Genomic DNA, 17,466 nt, shown 5'->3' with positions numbered 1-17,466 from the left:
GTATCTGATTCCTTCTTTTCTGTCCTGTTTTCCTGCTTTTAATTGTGTGGCAGGTACTGGCTCAGGACTTTGAATGACAAATCATCACCTGCTGGAATCTACCAGATGCTGTTGATTAATAAATGCTGTCTTCCCTTTTACCAGCCAAGTCACCAAAGCTATAAATTTCTTCCTTGATCAACAGTAACCTCTCTGAAGAAAGTGCTTGTCTGTTCCTTTCCAGCTGATTGATCCCTCTAGGATGGGGAGTCGGAGCACTCTTCTATTGAGAAACTCCGGAGATTCTCAGTGGCTCGCACCTGGGGCTGCTGTTAAAGCTGCTTTAAAAGGCTGTCCCCAACAGTTTTCATATGGAATTGCCATAATCTCCATGGGGCACAAACAGGGAGACTTTCCCTTATGTCACCTTCTCATTTTATCATTTCTGTGCCAGGCTCTGTCCTGGTCCCTAGTAGTCCAGGACTGAATCAAATCATACACAGTTTCTGAAGGAATCTAGTGAAGAAATAGCATAGACATACAAAGAGCTAATTAAAATATAGCGTGATAAGTCCTAATAGTGGGATGGACTGCGCTTTGGAAGCGCAGAGAATGGAACTGTGCTAAGAGGCTAGAAAAGAAGGGAGGGAAGGCTTCACAGAGGAAGTGGATTTGAGCTGAGACTTGAAGGATAGGTAGCTGTTTGCCTGGGGGAATGGGAGGTGGGAATGCATTCCTGGTAGCAGGAAGGCCTATGCCAAGATTTGGGGTCCATGAATGAGCCTGGCTCATGGGGAACAGTGAGTGGGGCTGGAGGAGGGGGCAACTGGTGAAAGCTGCATCAAGCCCTTTGCTCAGAACTTGTGCAATCATCACAGCTAGTACCATACTGTTAGGTGAGGCACATGTTTGTTAGTTCTTTATGCCAAGGACTGTTTCATGGTGGTGGCCTCCAAGTTTTTTTTCCTCCAGCATATGAATTGTTTGTTTGAATGAACTGTTATGGAGAGAAGACACAAAAGTGGAGCTGCTCAGGGTGAAGTGAGGTAGGAGGCCTGGCACCCACCTCCCTGCATCATCTGTTTCCACCACAGTCCCCAGGAGCAATGAGGCTCCACAAAATGTGACTTGAACACCACTCTCACCTACTAATTCTGGAAATTCTCCTTATATCACAGAGTACCTATTCCTCATTAAGATTGTGGAAAAATTTCCTTTGTATATTTACAGGTAACCACTGAGCACTTTGACAAGCTTTCTTGCAGTGAAACCTGATAAGGTGGAAATTTGATGGATGAGAACCTTCTCATTCTCCATCTGGCCAGAGATAAAACAAAACTAGCAGGCTGGAGGAGGAAGTGTGAGGGCTTGGCCTTTCATTTCTAATGTGATTCTAAGATTTTAGGACATGTTATTTTTCAAACAATGCAGTTAATTTTTTTTTTTTTTTTTTTTTTAGTCAGCCAGTCTGCTCTAAGAGAGCCCTGCTATGCAGAGGCAGCTCTCAGCCCAGTGCTGGTCTGGAGTGCACCTGTGAATCTTAAGGGAAAATTGCCCATTAGTGTAGAAATTGAGGCCATTAGTTGACATCATCATACAGGTCTTGCTGTGGCAGCACTGACTTTAAATTAAGGCGGTAGTCTGGTATAGGATAGGATTCTTTTTTTTTTTTTCCCTGTGTAAACCCTTTGTTCAGAAGCAAATAAAACAGATGCACCCAGGGGGGCTTTGCAGATTCCTTAGGATGGTGGTTTTTTGTATTGAAATCAAATATAATTTTCTGTGTTCTTCCCTAAGCTACCGAGTCAATTTCTAGAGGAAGGCCCAAGAACATGTAGTTAGAGGATACTGATATCCAATCAGGTTTGGGTATTCCTAATCCTAGAGCTTTTTGGGTTTGGCTTGTAAAACCACTGGCATAGTAAAAAGAATATAGATAGACCTGGTTTCAAATCCTGCTTCCACTACTTTTTACCTATGTTACTTTGGTTAAGTTGCTTGAAGTCTCTGAACTTCAGTTTTCTGATTGGTAAAATAGGTATAATTAAAATATAGACATCCCTCAGGAGATATTAGAGATTGGAATAAAGTGAGTCATATGAATTTTTTGGTTTTCCAGTGAATATAAAAGTTATGTTAATACTATACTGTGGCCTATTATGTGTGCAACAGCATTATGTCTAAAATAACAACATACATACCTGAATTAAAAATACTTTACTGCCAAAAATACCAATGATCGTCAGAACCTTTAGCTAGTTGTAATCGTTGTTGGTGGAAGGTCTTGCCTCAATGTTAATGGTTGCTGACTGATCAGGGTGGTGGTTGCTGCAAGAGTGAAGTTTGCCACCTTGATTAAGTCTTCCTTTCACAAAATATTTCTGTATGGCATGTGATGCTGTTTGTAGCATTTTACCCACAATAGAACTTCTTTCAAAACTGGAGTCAGTCCTCTCAAACCCTGCTACTGCTTTATCAACCAAGTTTACATAATATTCTAAGTCTTTTGTTGTCATTTCAACAATGTTCACGGCATCTTGAGATGGAGAAGATTCCATTTCAACAAACTACTTTCTTTGCCCATTCATAAGAAGTAATTCCATATTTGTTCAAACTTTATCATGAGATTGCATTGCAGTCTCATCATGAGATTCAATTCAGTCACATCTTCAGACTCCACTTCTAGTTCTCTTGCTATTTTCACCATATTAGCAGTGAAGTGAAGTCTTGAATCCCTCAAAGTCATCCATGAGGGTTGGAATCAGATTCTTCCAAACTCCTGTAATGTTGGTATTTTGACCCTTTTTATGAGTCACAAATGTTCTTAAGGGCATTTGGACTAATGAATCCTTTCCAGAAGCTTTTCAGTTTACTTTGCCCAGATCCATCAGAGGAATCACTCTTTACAGGTGTATTTCTTAAAGACTTGAAAAGTTAAAATTACTCCTTGATCTGTGGGTTGCAGAATGCATGTTGTGTTAGCAGGCGTGAAAACAACATTCATCTTCTTGTACATCTCCATCAGAGCTCTTGGATGACCAGGTAATATTTTAAAAGCAGTAATATTTTAAAAGGAATCTTTGTTTCTGAACAGTAGGTCTCAACAGTGGGCTTGAAATATTCAGTAAACCTTGCTTTAAACAGATGTATTGTCATTTAGGCTTTGTTGCTCCATTGTAGAGCACAGATAGAGTAGATGTAGCATAATTTTTAAGGAGTTCTGGAATCATAAGTGAGCACTGGCTTCCAGTTAAAGTTACCAGCTGCATTAGCCCCTTCCTTATTAGCCCCTCATAAGGAAGTCACCCTGTCCTTTGAAGTTTTGAAGCCAGACATTGACTGCTCCACTCTAGCTATGAAACTCCTAGATGGCATCTCCTTCCAATGTAAGGCTGTTTCATCTGCATTGAAAACCTGTTGTTTAGTGTAGCTACCTCCATCAGTTATCTTAGATCTCTTGGATAACTTACTGCAGCTTCTACATCAGCACTTGTAACTTTACCTTGCACTTTTATGTTACTTAGATGACTTATTTCCTTAAACCTCAGGAACCAATCTCTGCTAGCTTCAATTTTTCTTTTTTCTTTTTGCAGCTTCTTCACCTCTCTCAGCCCTCATAGAATTGAGTAGAGTTAAGGCTTTGCTCTGGATTAGACTTTGGCTTAAGGGAATGTTGTGACTGGTTTGATCTGTTCATACCACAACTTTCTCCACATCAGCAAGGCTGTTTAGCTTTCTTACCATTCATATGTTCACTGGAGTAGCACTTTTAATTTCCTTCAGTAACTTTTTCTTTGCATTCACAATTTGGCTAACTGGTGCAAGAGGCCTAGCTTTTGGCTGTATTGACTTTTGACATGCCTTCCTCACTAAGCTTAATCATTTCTGGCTTTTGATTTAAAGTGAGAGACACATGACTCTTCCTTTCACTTGAACACTTAGAGGCCACCATGGGGTTATTCACTGGTCTAATTTCAATTTTCTTGTATCTTAGGGCATGGAGAGGCCTGAGGAGAGGGAGGGAGACAGAGGAATGGCCAGTTGGTGGAGCACTCAGAACACACTTTTATCCGTTAAGTTTGCTGTCTTATATGGGTGTGATTTGAGGCACTGCTAAACAATTGGAATAGGAATATCAAAGATCACTGATCACCATAACAGATACTAATAGTGAAAAAGTTTGAAATATTGCAAGAGTTACCAAAAGGCAACACAGAGACATGAAATGAACACATGCTGTTGGAAAAATGATGCTGACACACTTGGTTGATACAGGGTTGCTGCAGACCTTCAGTTTGTAAAATACAGAATCTCTGTGAAGTGCAGTAGAGCAGAGCACAATGAAATGAGCTATGCCTGTACCCTGCTTCATAGGGTTGTGAGAGTTGAATGAGGTGATAGATAAAGTGCCCAGCACTCTCCTAAATGTCACAGAGTTTGTAGAAGAAAATGTCAGGTGGTATTTTATGATGATTGTTGACGGCCTGAGTAATCAAATTGGGCTTTGTGGAAGAGGTGGCCCTTGAATTGGGCCTTGAAGGATAGTGTGCTTTCTCTAGGTGGAACTGGAGGGAATTCATACTTTTTCCAGGGGGAGGGGACTGGTAGATACAGGCAGAGAGCCTGAAAGTATGTTAATTAAATGGTTGGGTGAAGGGGACTGGTTGCAGGTAAAGCTGAAATGTAAGCTGAAGCCCCGTAGTAGGAGCCTTGAGTAGACTCCTTGTAGAGTAGCTTCATTCTGCAGTTAACTTGGAGTCACTGAAGGATGCCAAGCAGAGACGTAACGATCAGAGGTCTACATGTGGTTTGGTGGCGTGAACCCAGAAGCAGCGAGACCAGTTAGGAAGCTGTTGCAGTTGACTAGCTGGGAGCTGAGTTCTGAGGAAGGCGGAGGCAGTAGGATGTGGGGTGGGGAGCTGTCTGGCGGAAGGAATACTTTTCTGAGTACTGCAGCGTCTACCCTTCTTCCTTTCTAATTAAGGAAGGAGGAGTTACTAATCTGAGTGATGCGAGTTCAGGATATTTTGGGGGCCATCCTTGTTAATGGGTGAGTTATAAGAACCTAAGTTCCAGATTCTTTTGCCTTCCTGCTCTGACCTAGACAGGCCTAGCCTTTGCTGGACAGGCCGACTCCCTCATTTCCTCATCAGTCATCTTTGTGCACTTCTACTTCTACTTGAGTAAGAGGACTTGGGTAGCTCCCTAAGCTGCATACACCCTCCCTTTTCCCAAACAGTAACAACAACAACTACCCATAACCCTTAATTTTATCAGAAAGCACTTATCTGGATATGAGATTGTTGCAGAATTGTACTTTGATTCCCATTCTGCTATTGTTGTGTATAACTCCTTTGAGAACTCTGGGGATAACAGGAGTGATTGACAGGGCAGGATTTGGACACTCTTGGCCGTGAAAAGCACCAAATCCTTGCTTTTCATCTCCTAGGTGTTCTATGTTGAGGGTGTGCCGCACCTTGAGACCTGGGTTAACTGTTGGATGACAAGGTGCCTGTGAGAGGGAGGGGCAAGATCTGAACCTTGTGGTGAGGTGGGGGTGGTGGTGGTGATGCCATGACCATGTGAGGAAACTGGGTAGTGAGGATCAGCCTGGGGGTTGTATGTGGGGACAGAGGGAGGTGAGATGGCTTATTTGCTCTGTACTAGCTTCTATACTGGGCACCCATTGAGCATTCTCTCGTCCAGCCCTCCAAGGACCCTGGGAGTTTGCATTATTACCTTCATTTACCGGAAAGGAAACACTCAGAAAGATTTAAGTTATCCATGTCTGGTCACACTGCTAGTTAGCAGTAGAGGCAGGATTCAAAACTAGGGCTGTCTGTTTTCACAGTCCAGGAATATCGAAGGAGGTTTGGAAAAACCACCCAAGATGATCAATTTTCAGTTCTGATTGTTGTTCTCAGGCAAGACATGCCATCTCCATGCCTCCCCAGAACATTTATTAGAACCCCACTGGTGGCAAGTGCATGAGCCTGTCAGCCGTTTGTGTTGCCATGGCAGCCACTGTTCTTCAGGGCCACCTCCGCACACAAACCTGCCACCCCACCATGGTCATTTTACTTTAAACCTTCTTTGACTGCTCTTCACATGAGGTTCAAGGTGCTTGGTTCTGCCCCATTCATTAGTAGGAGGGCCTCAATCTCAGGCTAGAGAGTCCATCAATCCAAGTCCTTAAGAAATGATAAATTAATTTCAGGTATTGGAATTATTGGCTAGTGGAAGCCTATGTCACAGAGTGGTTTTATGTTTTCTTTAGCATTAACAATAGCACATATGGGTGGAAAAAGCACAGAATTTGGGGTCACACTGACTGGGGTTTGAACTTCAGCACTAGAACTTACTAGAGCTTTTGTAAAGCTTTGTGAAAATCTCTCAACCTCTGTGGGCCTTAGTTCTCTTTCTGTAAAAACAGGATTAATAATACTTACCATGTAGGCGGTCATTAGGGTTGGAGATATTTTATGTAAAAATGCCTTGGCCTGTGTGTGGTTCATAGCTGGTTCTCAGTAAATGGTGGTTTCCATAACTAATGAGTAAAATAAGAGAAGCGGTCTATACTCTTCGGTATCCTAACTTTCCCCAGGATCCTGATGATGCTGTGGGCCCTCTACCTACCCCCCCACCCCAAATGTACACACACACAAATTTGCATAGGATACCTGGCCCAGTCAATGGTCCTTAGGTTAAGAACTCCTAATCTTGGGGAATGACAGAACTACATGTCCTTTGTGGAATTCTGTAACAGGTCATTTTCATGTTGTCAACTCTGTTAGGGGATTTGTGGGAGAAATGTGGCACATTAGTATCCCTTATCGCTTAAGCCATGTAAGATGTTCTTAACCTAGGTAGCTGAATTAAAAATTAAAAGGAAATTAAAAGGAGAATGGAATAAATGGTTGCTGAATACATATACATGCACTGGAACTTGAACCAGACATCAAAATATGGGTCTGATAGTTGTTTGTATAGAGGAGGAAACTGAATCTCGGAAATGAGGTAAGTGGACCTGTAATTACTGTGCACAGGAAAAGTGCACACTCTTTACTCAGCATGATACATGAACATTTTTAGAATTAACGGGTATGCACGATCTTTCTAGGATGACATACACATTTATTGTGAATTTAAAGGTGTACCTAAATGTCTGGCTTAACACAGGTTTTATAGGTATTCTTCACAGCATTTTTCAGGGGAAGAGTTCTAAAAGTGAGTGTTAGATGTACATTAAGTGAACTGGGATCATTGCGTTAGTGAGTCATGCAAAAGAGATCTAAACCATGGTGTGGAGGCAAACTGAGAAGATTCGGAATGAGAGAGACCTGGAATAAGGCAGGTGCTGTCCCTTGGTGACGGTGATCTTAGGCAAATGACCTGTCTCAGCCTGTTTCCTCATTCATAAAATGGGAGTAGTCCCATCCATCTCATTGCTTGATTCATTCAGTCATCCAACAGATGCTTATTGAGTGCTTTCTTGGTTATCTATTGCTGCATAACAAATTACCCCAAAATGTGGTATCTTAAAACAACAATCATTTCGTTATACCTCATGAGTTTGTGAGCCAAGGACTTGGGCAGGGCATAGCTGGGTTTTCTCCTCCAGGTGGCCCAGGTTACTCATGGTCTTCAGCTGGTGGATGGGGTGGGCTGGAGGGTTCACGATTTTTTCACTCACATGTCTGGTACCTTGTCGGGGATGGCTGGAAAGAACAGAAACTGACACAGTATCACTTCTGCCATATTCTCATGGTCACAGCAGGTGCTACGCTGCCCAGATTCAATAGGGGGAACATAGAGTCCACACCTCTTAATGGAAGGAAAGTCAAATAATTTATGGCTATGTTTAATCTGCCACAGTGTCTGCCATGTGCCAGGTACCATTCTAGGTGCTGGAGATATAGCAGCCAACAAAATACACAAAACTCTCTGCCGGAATTTGCATTCTGGTGGGAAAACTGTAAGCAAAATACACATATAAATTAAATACTATATTAGGAGGTACCATGGGGTACAATGGTACAGGGAAGGAATATGGAGAATAGGGTGGATGGTCAGGGAAGACTGGTCTGAGAAGATGATGGTTGAGCACTCACTTGAAGAAAGTAAGGGAGCAACCTGGTGAACTTTCCAGATAGAGAGAGCAGCAGGCTTAAGGGCTCTGACCTGGTGTGTAAGAGGAACGGCAAGACAGCCAGGGTTGCTGGAGAAGAACTGGTTGGGGAGAGCCACAGGAGAAGAGGCCAGCTGGTGGGGGCCTTGTGGGTCATCCTATGTTGTGAAGAGTAAATACGTCATTATGAAAGTGTCTAGCTCCTTGCCTGGAACAATGGTAGGCTGTTGACACACAGTAGCTTCTATTATTGATAGAACTCAGATGTGGGAGCTCCCAGGTGTAGGAACTTTCAGGTATGGGAGTTCCCAGCACCCGCCTTACTCCACTCCGTACCTACTCTTTAGCCACAGTTGCTCTTCTGGCACTGGTGGTATTGACTGTTTCTGAGCAGTCACTGGCCAGCAAAACACAATCAGGAAGGCAAAAACATGATGATAATCAGCCTCATAATCAGCCTCTTCTCTAATAGCGTTAGTATGGTAGCTAGACCTTGCCTTGGTAGATTTTGTAATGTAGGGTGAAAATGAGCTTGTGTGTGTATGTTTGTGTATGTACACCTTGGGTGATTCTTGAGAGATCAGCTTTGCATTATGACTCTCCTTGAAACTATTTTCATTCATGGCCCACAAGGACAATTTGTACAAGGAGAAATTCAAACAATAGTCAAATATATAGAAGCATGATTGGCAATCAAAGAATGCAAATTCAAAGACTTGTGAAGAACCTTTTTATACCAATTAAATTAGCAAACATTTAAGAAAATATCAGTGCTGGTGAGGATGTGGTAAAACAAAAAACTCCCACTTGGTGATTGCATTTTTGCCACTGTTTTTTTGGAAGGAAGTTTGTCACTTTATAGAAAGAATCCTGAAAACATGCTTATCCTTTGCCCTAGTAATTCTACTTTTGGGGATTTAGCCTAAGAAAACAAATGAGAAGTTAGAAAAAAAACCTGTTTTATGCTCACAGCTATTCTTTGTTGTATTTTCTGTACTAGCAAACAGTTGGTGACAGTGGGAAAGTAGTTAAGTGACCTAAGAGACATGCATTAAAATTGGTAAGCATAAAGATCATGTGATATAATCATGTGGTATGATCATGTGGTATCTTTTGCTTTAGGCACGGCCTCACCACCTGTCCCGCCTTCCTTTAGACTAAAAGGATGAGCAGAGCCAAGTTGGAAGCTCCATATTATAGCAGCTCTCTAGACCTTTCTCATCTCTGTACTTTAAATGGAACAAAGCAAAAAACTTTTCTTGACTTTATACTCTTAAACTTTTCTTGTTATTTAATTGTTCTTTTATGTCATCATTATTTAATTGCTCTATGCTCTTTGTAAGCCATAGTATAATGGAGTAAAGTGAAATAGGGTAAAGTCCATACCAAACTTAAAACTGTACAAAAATTAGGGCTGCAGATGGACAAGAACTGAAAGGAGCCACCTACTGTTTGAAAATGGTTTAATATATTGCCATGACTGTATTTTGGGGGAGTGTTTTTATTCTTTAGCTTTAGAATTCTGTTAATGTTGCTTTAGTATCATTTGTATAATAAAATAAAAGAAAAACCCTTTCTTTCCTTCTCCAAATTGAATTTCTATTTACTGACATTTATAATTCATGATAAGTTCTTAGTCTGGCTGTTTGGAGTAAAGGTTTAAGGCAATCTCATCATCATCCTTTTGCCCAAGAAAAAAATTAACAATTTTTAAAGCATTTTAAAAAATGTTACTTTACCAATTATGAATGTAGTGTCTGCTTAGTGTGAAATATTTTAAAATTGAGAGAAGAATAACACAATTTAAAAAAATCGTCTATAATCGTGTGTTCTGATACTTCTTGCAGGTTTCTAATAAGTACCTTAAAAAAAAAAAGACCCCGCTCATTATGGAAAATTGAGAATACCCACAAAAGGAGAGAGAATAGTATATTGAATCCCTGTGTGTTTGTCTCCCAGCATTAGCCATCGTAAACAGAGCTAATCTTGTGTCATCTCTGCCCTCCCCCTCATTCCCTCCTTTTTAACACTGAATTATTTTAAGCAATTCCCAGACATACTATTTTATCAGTATTTCAGTATGCTTTAAAAAGTACCATTTTCACTTTCAAAAGGGTAGTAATCTCTTAAAATTACCAAATAACCAATAAATGTTTAGATTTCCCTGATTGTCTCATTAAAAGCAATTGTTTGAAATAGTTTGTTTAAATCATGATCCAAGGATGGCTGTGGTGGCTCATGCCTGTAATCCCAGCACTTTGGGAGACTGAGATGGGAGGATTGCTTGAGCCCAGGAATTTGAGATAAACTTGGACAACATAGTTAAGACCTTGTCTCTAAAAAAAGATAAATTGTGATCCAAACAAGGTGTATACATTGCATTTTATTTATTTATTTATTTATTTATTTTAGAGATGGGGTCTTGTGATGCATGTTGCCCAGGCTGGTATCAAATTCCTGGGCTCAAGTGATCCTCCTGCCTTGGGCTTCCAAAGTGTTGGTATTACAGGCGTGAGTCACCACACCTGTCGATATGCTTTTTTTTTTTTTAAACCTTTTTATTTTGAAATAATTTTAAACATACAGGAAAGGGGCAAAAATAATATAGAGACTTCCTATATATCCCCTAGTGTTAACATTTTGCGTAACTGTGGCATACTTATCAGTATCAGGAAATTAACATTGATGCAACACTATGAAGTAATCTACAGACTCTATTTGAATTCTGCCAGTTTTCCCATGAGTGAGCCTTTTCTGGTTCAGGATCTCATGAAGGATCCACATTGAATTGTCATGTCTGCTTAGACTTGGCTAATATGGAACAGTTGCTCAGATTTTGTCTTTTATGACCTTGACTGGTTTGAAGAGGACTGGTCAGTTATTTTGTGAAATGTTGTTAAATTTGGGCCTGCCTGGTGTTTCTCTCATGTTAGGGTGATCAGACCCAACAGCAGGTTGTGGGGGCAACGAAGTCCGTCGGAATCAAAGGAATGAGAAAAGACAGTTTGAAAGAGAAAGTGGGACCAGGGGGCCATCGCTAAGTATGGAGGCTGTGAAGGCCTGGAGCTCTGGAAGCCCAGACTGTTTATTGGTGATCAAACAAAGAAACAGGTGGTGAGAATATGGGAAAGGGCAAGTACATGATCTACAGCTGTGACGGTTTAGCATTTCCTTTGAGGCATATGGAACATGTTCTGCTACTTGAGATAATGGAGAGCAGGTTCTTTTAACTTGATACAATTAATCCTGGGCGAGCAAGGAGCAAGGAGCCAGCAAGTCTAGACACATTCCAGAGCCACAAGGGGTTTTAGTCCCTGATTCCTGGATTCTGTCCAAGCCAAGAGGGGTTTTATGCCCTGGACTTAGATTATGGTGCATCAGGGTAGCCTTCCACCGTTCAGCACAGAGCTTGGTGTTCCAAAGGCCATAAGGAGTTTTAGACCCAGGACCCCGGGCATGTTCCAAGACTCTTTACATTATGTCAGATATCAAGCTCTGCTTCAGCTTCTCCCAATACTCAGCTTTTCTCCCAACACTCTCATGATTAGATTGAGGTTGTGTGTTTTTGGCAAGAATAGCATGGAAGTGACGTGCTCTTCTTGGTGTATCTTATTTGTAGGTGCGTAATGTCAGTCTGTCATTATTGGTGAGGTTAGTGCTAGTCACTTGGTTAAAGTGGAATCTTCTGGGTTTCTTCACTATAAAGTCAGTATTTTATTACCTTTATAATTAATTTTGTGGGGAGGTCTTTTGAGACTATATGAATATCCTGTTTCTCTTTATACTTTGAAGAATTCTAGCATTCATTGATGATTCTTACGTGCAACAATTATTACTGTGGTGTTTACCTAGTTGTTATTTTCTTTTTCTATCTTTTCTTCTACTCTTATTAGTTGTAAGTCTACTATGAGGAAGAGCTGTCCTCTTCCTCCTTCTGCATTTGTTTATTATTTAGTTATTTGTTTCTATCAGTATGGACTTGCAGATGTTGTTTTACTCTATAAGTTATAAGCCATTACTATCATTATTTATTTTATTGTTCAAAGTGACCCATATTTGGCCATTGGGAGCTCCTTTAAATTGATTCCTGTGCCTTTTCAACATAACTCTTTGTTTTTTGAGCAATTCCTTGCTTTCTAGGAGCACAAGATCTCCTGGGCTCATCTTGTATTATATTTTCCCTGCTCCAGGCCTGGAAGCAAGTATTTTCCCAAGAAACACTGGTTTCTTTTATTGGAAAATGGTATTTAGAAACCAAGATGTGAATGATGGGTATCCTCATTACTACTGGAGTGTTACTGCCTCTAGGATTTGTCAGTGTACAGAGCTGAAATATGTGTATGACACATGCATACAAACATCTATATATCTTTCCAGTTCTGCGTGTATGTGTGTGTGATCATGAATTCAGACTGATTCTACAGAGTTCATTCTTCCCTTTCTTTCCTTTTCTTTCTTTTTTTTTTAAACTGAGTCTTGCTGTATTGCTCAGGCTGGAGTGTGGTGGCGCCATCTTGGCTCGCTGCAACCTCTGCCTCTTGGGCTCAAGCGATTCTCCTGCCTCAGCCTCCCGAGTAGCTGGGATTGGCATGTGCCACCATGCCCTGCCCATTTTGTATTTTTTTGTAGAGACAGGGTTGCCACCACACCCTGCTCATTTTTGTATTTTTTGTAGAGACAGGGTTTCGCCATGTTGGCCAAGCTGGTCTCAAACTCCTGACCTCGAGTGATCTGCCTGCCTCAGTCTCCCAAAGTGCTGAGATTACAGGCCAACTTTTTAGCTTATTGTTTAATAAGTAAGCAGGTTTTCCCTCTTTTTTTTTTTTTTTTTTTTTTTTTTTACCCCATGTAATTTATTTGTTGAATATGTTGGGTCATTTGTTCTTTAGAGTTTTTCACATTATGGATTTTGCTGACTGTTTCTGTAATGTCATTTGACTTATTTCTCTGTTGACTCTATTTCTAGTAAAGTGGTAGTTTAGATAAGATGCATGGTCAAATTCAGGTTAAATTTTTTGGCAAGATTACATCATAAATGGTCATTTGTACTTTCAAGTATTTGATAGTCCCTCTTTTTGTGATGTTACTAGATATTGATCATTTGCAAATGGTGATTATTTGATTTCATTATTCCTTCTTTTATAGCTGAATACGTCTATAAAGAGAAACTTGGTTTTTCATCACCTATTTAGTTACCCTGAGGTGCAGCTCATACAGGAAAGTCAAAACAAGTTCCCTAGAATCCTCCGATGGTGACTGTATTATTAGCTTTCTATTGCTGCTTCAACAAATTACCACAAACTTGGTGGCTTAACAATACAAATCTATTATCTTGCAATTCTAGAAGTCAGAAGTCTGAAATGGGTCCCACTGGACTAAAATCAAGGTGTTGGCAGGGCTGCATTCTTCCTGAAGGCTCTAGAGGAGAGTCAGTTCCTTGCCGTTTCCAGCTCCTAGAGCCTACCTGATTTCTAGGTCTGAGTCCCCTTTCCATCCTCAGAACCAGCAATATATTTGCATATATGCAGGTTATACTGATTGTGCTGTTCTAGGGACTGTACTTTAGAACCACTGCTTTAAAGAACCCTGTTCTTTTTTTATAGGAAAAGGCATTTAGAGACTCTAGTCTGGATACCAAGGAGGACACTGATTCTAACCTTTTTTAGGGAAAGAAAGGAAACAACAGAAAATAGAAGTTCATATTGATATTTCAAATTCACATTTAGAGTGACAAGTTTTAACTTCTTTTATGTTTGTATTTCTTTTCTACTTAAGGTTTTGGATTTTATGACAATAATTGTTTAATAAATATATATGTTATATATACTCACACAGTTTCAGAATAACATTACCAATATCATTACTTATAAGATGATTACTAAAAACAGTTTAAGATTTTTTTACAACCTCTTTTGTACTTAGAGAAATATCCCACTAGGGATGTACAAATTATTCTGCTTCAAAGTTATTGAAATAATTTCTGTCTTGTTGGGTTAACCAGTGAACTGGTTACAAAGTTAGATTCTTTTGTTTGCTTGCTATTTTTTCAGTTTTAGGGGATTTTTATTTTATTTTGAAGATAATTGTGTAAACATTTAAATGATTGCAATGACACATCTGTAAAATGAGTTCTAGTCTCTGTCTTTGTCTCTTCTACCTTATTCTCTCTTATACCTTATAGGCAGTGATTTAATTTGTTTTATGGTTAAATAAATGGCAGTATGCTTTCCATACTTATTTCTCTTGGGTCTCTGCTGCTGCCATACACATTTAACAAAATATTCCGAAGATTACTTTAGGGCAGTATATTTATATATAGAGAGAGAGTCCTCATTCCTTTTCCTTTATAGCTTAAGAGTGCTCCACTGTGAGAATGTACCATAGTTTATTCCTCTATTGGTGGACATTTGGATTGTTTACAGCCTTTTGCTATTATGAATAGTGCTTCAGTATTATAAATAGTATACATATTTAAAGGTAGTCACAATCATTCTGTATACAGTTTTTTTTCCTTTTTCTATAACATGGGAATAACATGAACTTTTAAAATGTTATTATAAATTCTTTGTAAGTGGTAGTAAGACAGTGTTTTTCCTGATTGTGAAGATAATACAGGATTATATAGAAATTGTGGAAACTTAGAAAAATAAGTAAGTAAAAATCAATGGAAAATTACCCACAATTCCTCTACTTAGATATACTGTTGTTGTTTTGATGTGTTACCTCATAGCCTTATGACATTTATATTAACATTTAGAAAATAATGAGCATCTTATTATCTGTACAGTTGAATACTCTGGTTTGTTTTGACTCATAATTGTGGGTGTGTGTTTTTTAAATACCATACTCTAGAATTATTTCTCTGTTGTTGACTATCTAGTTTCTTTCTGGTTTTCCAGCATTTTAAATAATATTGTGATAAATTATCTGTTCGTAAATCTTTTGCCAAATTTCAGATTATTCTTATAGTGGTTTTTGTAAGATTTTAAGTGAGAAGGAAATATACACTTGTATATTGCCTTAAATACATCTATTATCTTCCTCTCTTGTAGCAGTAATTTAGCAAGTCAAACACATAAGAGATTGAAATTTTTGTCAAGTAAATTCCATTTTTTCATTTTCTTCTGGTAGGATCTTAGAAATGAGGTTGAAAAATTACGCAATGAAGTGAATGAAAGAGAGAAAGCAATGGAAAATCGTTACAAGAATCTTTTGAGTGAAAGCAGTAAAAAATTGCACAATCAAGAGCAAGTGATCAAACATCTAACAGAAAGGACCAATCACAAGGACGTTTTACTTCAGGTACTGTAACTTTTGTATTTAAATTTTTTCATTTGGCATGGGTTGTTTTTTAAAAACAATTCTTTTGCAGAAATATTTATGATTACAGTAATCATTGCTATGTTTCAGAATACTTTAGAGCTTTCATGATGTCATTTGGGCTTCAGCCACCAGGGAGGTAAGTGTGGTGAAACAGATACTCAGAGAAGGGAAGAAACATATCCTGGGTCATATGACGACTACATAGCAGAGCCTAGAGTCACGCTCTGGCTTGTTTTGCCCTAGTGCTCAGGCTACTTCACTGAGGCTCTTCTACTGCAAATGTTTCCTGTTACTTATTTATACCATGCTCTTTCACTCCCCTTTACTTTTCTTCTGACTGTTCCTTTTTCTTTAGGAGTACCCTTCTTGTTTGATCATGTAGTGAATTTTTGAGATTCACCTCAGACTTACAGATAACCATGATGGAGTAAACACAGGCATTTAACTCTGCTTCCTACAGAAACCTCATTAGAATAACAGTGAAAGAATAAAAAGGTATAAACCCACAGGGACTAACTAGGAGAGTGGAAGGAGGTATAATAGCAAATGTGAGTTGTCAACAGAATTTTGGATAAGTGTGGCTTGTAGACAAAAGAGGTAAAAAGAAAAAAAAAGACAGAAAAAAATTTGGCTAAGTGGATGGGTGACCGTGTTAAGGGCATAGGATTCAGCTTTCTCCACACAGCTACATGCCTTTGGGACAAAAAGCCAACAAGCAGCAAGCTGATTTATGCTACAGAACCCCAGAAAGGCATGGCGTGCATTGGACATACCTGGTAACTTTAAAAATGGGAGACTGGCTGGAATTCTAAGCAGTTATAGGTGACCCTCTCCTCACAAGCAGGAGATCTCTGGAGACCTTAAACCAGAGAAGCTCTGGCTATGGGGTCACCAGATGTAACTGAAAGCAGGAGTGACCACTTAAGTGAAAACAGGGAGGGAGTGGAAGTGTGCATGCCCAGCAGTGAGATGCTTCGGAGGGGAGAAACAACAGAAAGATGCTGACAATTGGGGGTCCTCCAGCAAAATACCTTGGCCCCCACCTGAGCACCTCACTGTGAGGCCACCTTTGACAGATCCTTTCCACACTCTCAGAGCTGCTGAATACTTCTAACTCCTAAAAGTAGGTGGATGGCCTGGGTTTATCAAATAGGAGAAAAGAATTTAGGAGGAAAGATGACCTGGCGTGGTGGCTCATGCCTGAAATTCCAGCACTTTGGGAGGCTGAGGTCGGCAGATCACCTGAGGTTGGGAGTTCAAGACCAGCCTGACCAACATGGAGAAACCCCGTCTCTACTAAAAATACAGAATCAGCTGGGTGTGGTGGCACATGCCTGTAATCCCAGCTACTCGGGAGGCTGAGGTGGGAGAATTGCTTGAACTTGGGAGGCGGAGGTTACGGTGAGCCGAGATCGTGCCACTGCATTCCAGCCTGGGCAACAAGAGCGAAACTCCTTCTCAAAAAAAAAAAAAAAAAAAAAAGAGTTAAGACAAAGGCCAAACAGAGCAGAGGTACATAGAAGAAATAAGAAACATGCCAGGAGGAAAAAACAAGACAGCTTTTAAAAATCCAAAAATTCAGGCTATAACACCTTTAGATAAGGCTCTGACAAAAAAGATATTTGGAAAAGAAGAATGACCTATTGGAAATTGAAAGTATGATTGCAAATATAAAAATGTTTAAAAGAAGAGTGAGAAAAGTTGGAAGATAAAGTTGAGTCTTTCAGAAAATAGAAACAAATGAAAATATGAGAAAATGGGAGAGAAAAGATAAGAAACCTAGAGGCTTGATACAAGAGATCCAAAATATGACTAATAGGAGTTCCAGAAAGACAGAACAGGCAAAGCAGAGGGAAGGAAGTTTTCAAAGTAATAGGAGAAAATTCCCCAGCGTGGAAGGACAACTGTTTCTACATTGAAAGGGCCTGCGATGTTTCTAGCATAAAGAATGAGAAAAGACCCATACCCCATGGTGTGTCATTTTGAAATTTCGGAACACAGGGATAAAGAGAGGACCTGAAAGCCTTCCACAGAGA

General features: G+C 39.8%; 1 protein-coding gene and 1 long non-coding RNA gene across 7 annotated transcripts in view; one reads left to right on the top strand and one right to left on the bottom strand.

The window, feature by feature from the left end:
* The window catches only part of LOC105487136 (CDK5 regulatory subunit associated protein 2), a 191,185-nt gene that overhangs the window by 68,880 nt on the left and 104,839 nt on the right, over window positions 1-17,466 (top strand). For all 4 annotated transcript variants that reach the window (XM_071078251.1, XM_011750442.2, XM_011750445.2 and 1 more), the window contains exon 13: window positions 15,239-15,409. In XM_071078251.1, the coding sequence (XP_070934352.1) occupies window positions 15,239-15,409 (171 nt within the window). The remainder of the gene's footprint in view (window positions 1-15,238; window positions 15,410-17,466) is intronic.
* LOC112427602 (uncharacterized) lies at window positions 6,034-8,299 on the bottom strand. Of its 3 annotated transcripts, none has more exons than XR_011612821.1 (5): window positions 8,161-8,299; window positions 7,544-7,697; window positions 6,660-6,766; window positions 6,429-6,526; window positions 6,034-6,170 (listed from the first exon to the last, which is right to left on the bottom strand). It is a non-coding gene; the product is annotated as an uncharacterized lncRNA (long non-coding RNA). The 3 variants fall into 3 exon arrangements; XR_011612822.1 differs by having other exon boundaries at window positions 8,091-8,231; XR_011612823.1 differs by lacking the exon at window positions 6,660-6,766.

This window comes from Macaca nemestrina, chromosome 14 (assembly GCF_043159975.1).
Source record: "Macaca nemestrina isolate mMacNem1 chromosome 14, mMacNem.hap1, whole genome shotgun sequence".
NCBI classification, from domain to species: domain Eukaryota; kingdom Metazoa; phylum Chordata; class Mammalia; order Primates; family Cercopithecidae; genus Macaca; species Macaca nemestrina.
Note: the sequence above shows the minus strand (reverse complement) of the source record. Positions and strands in the feature narration are given on the sequence as shown.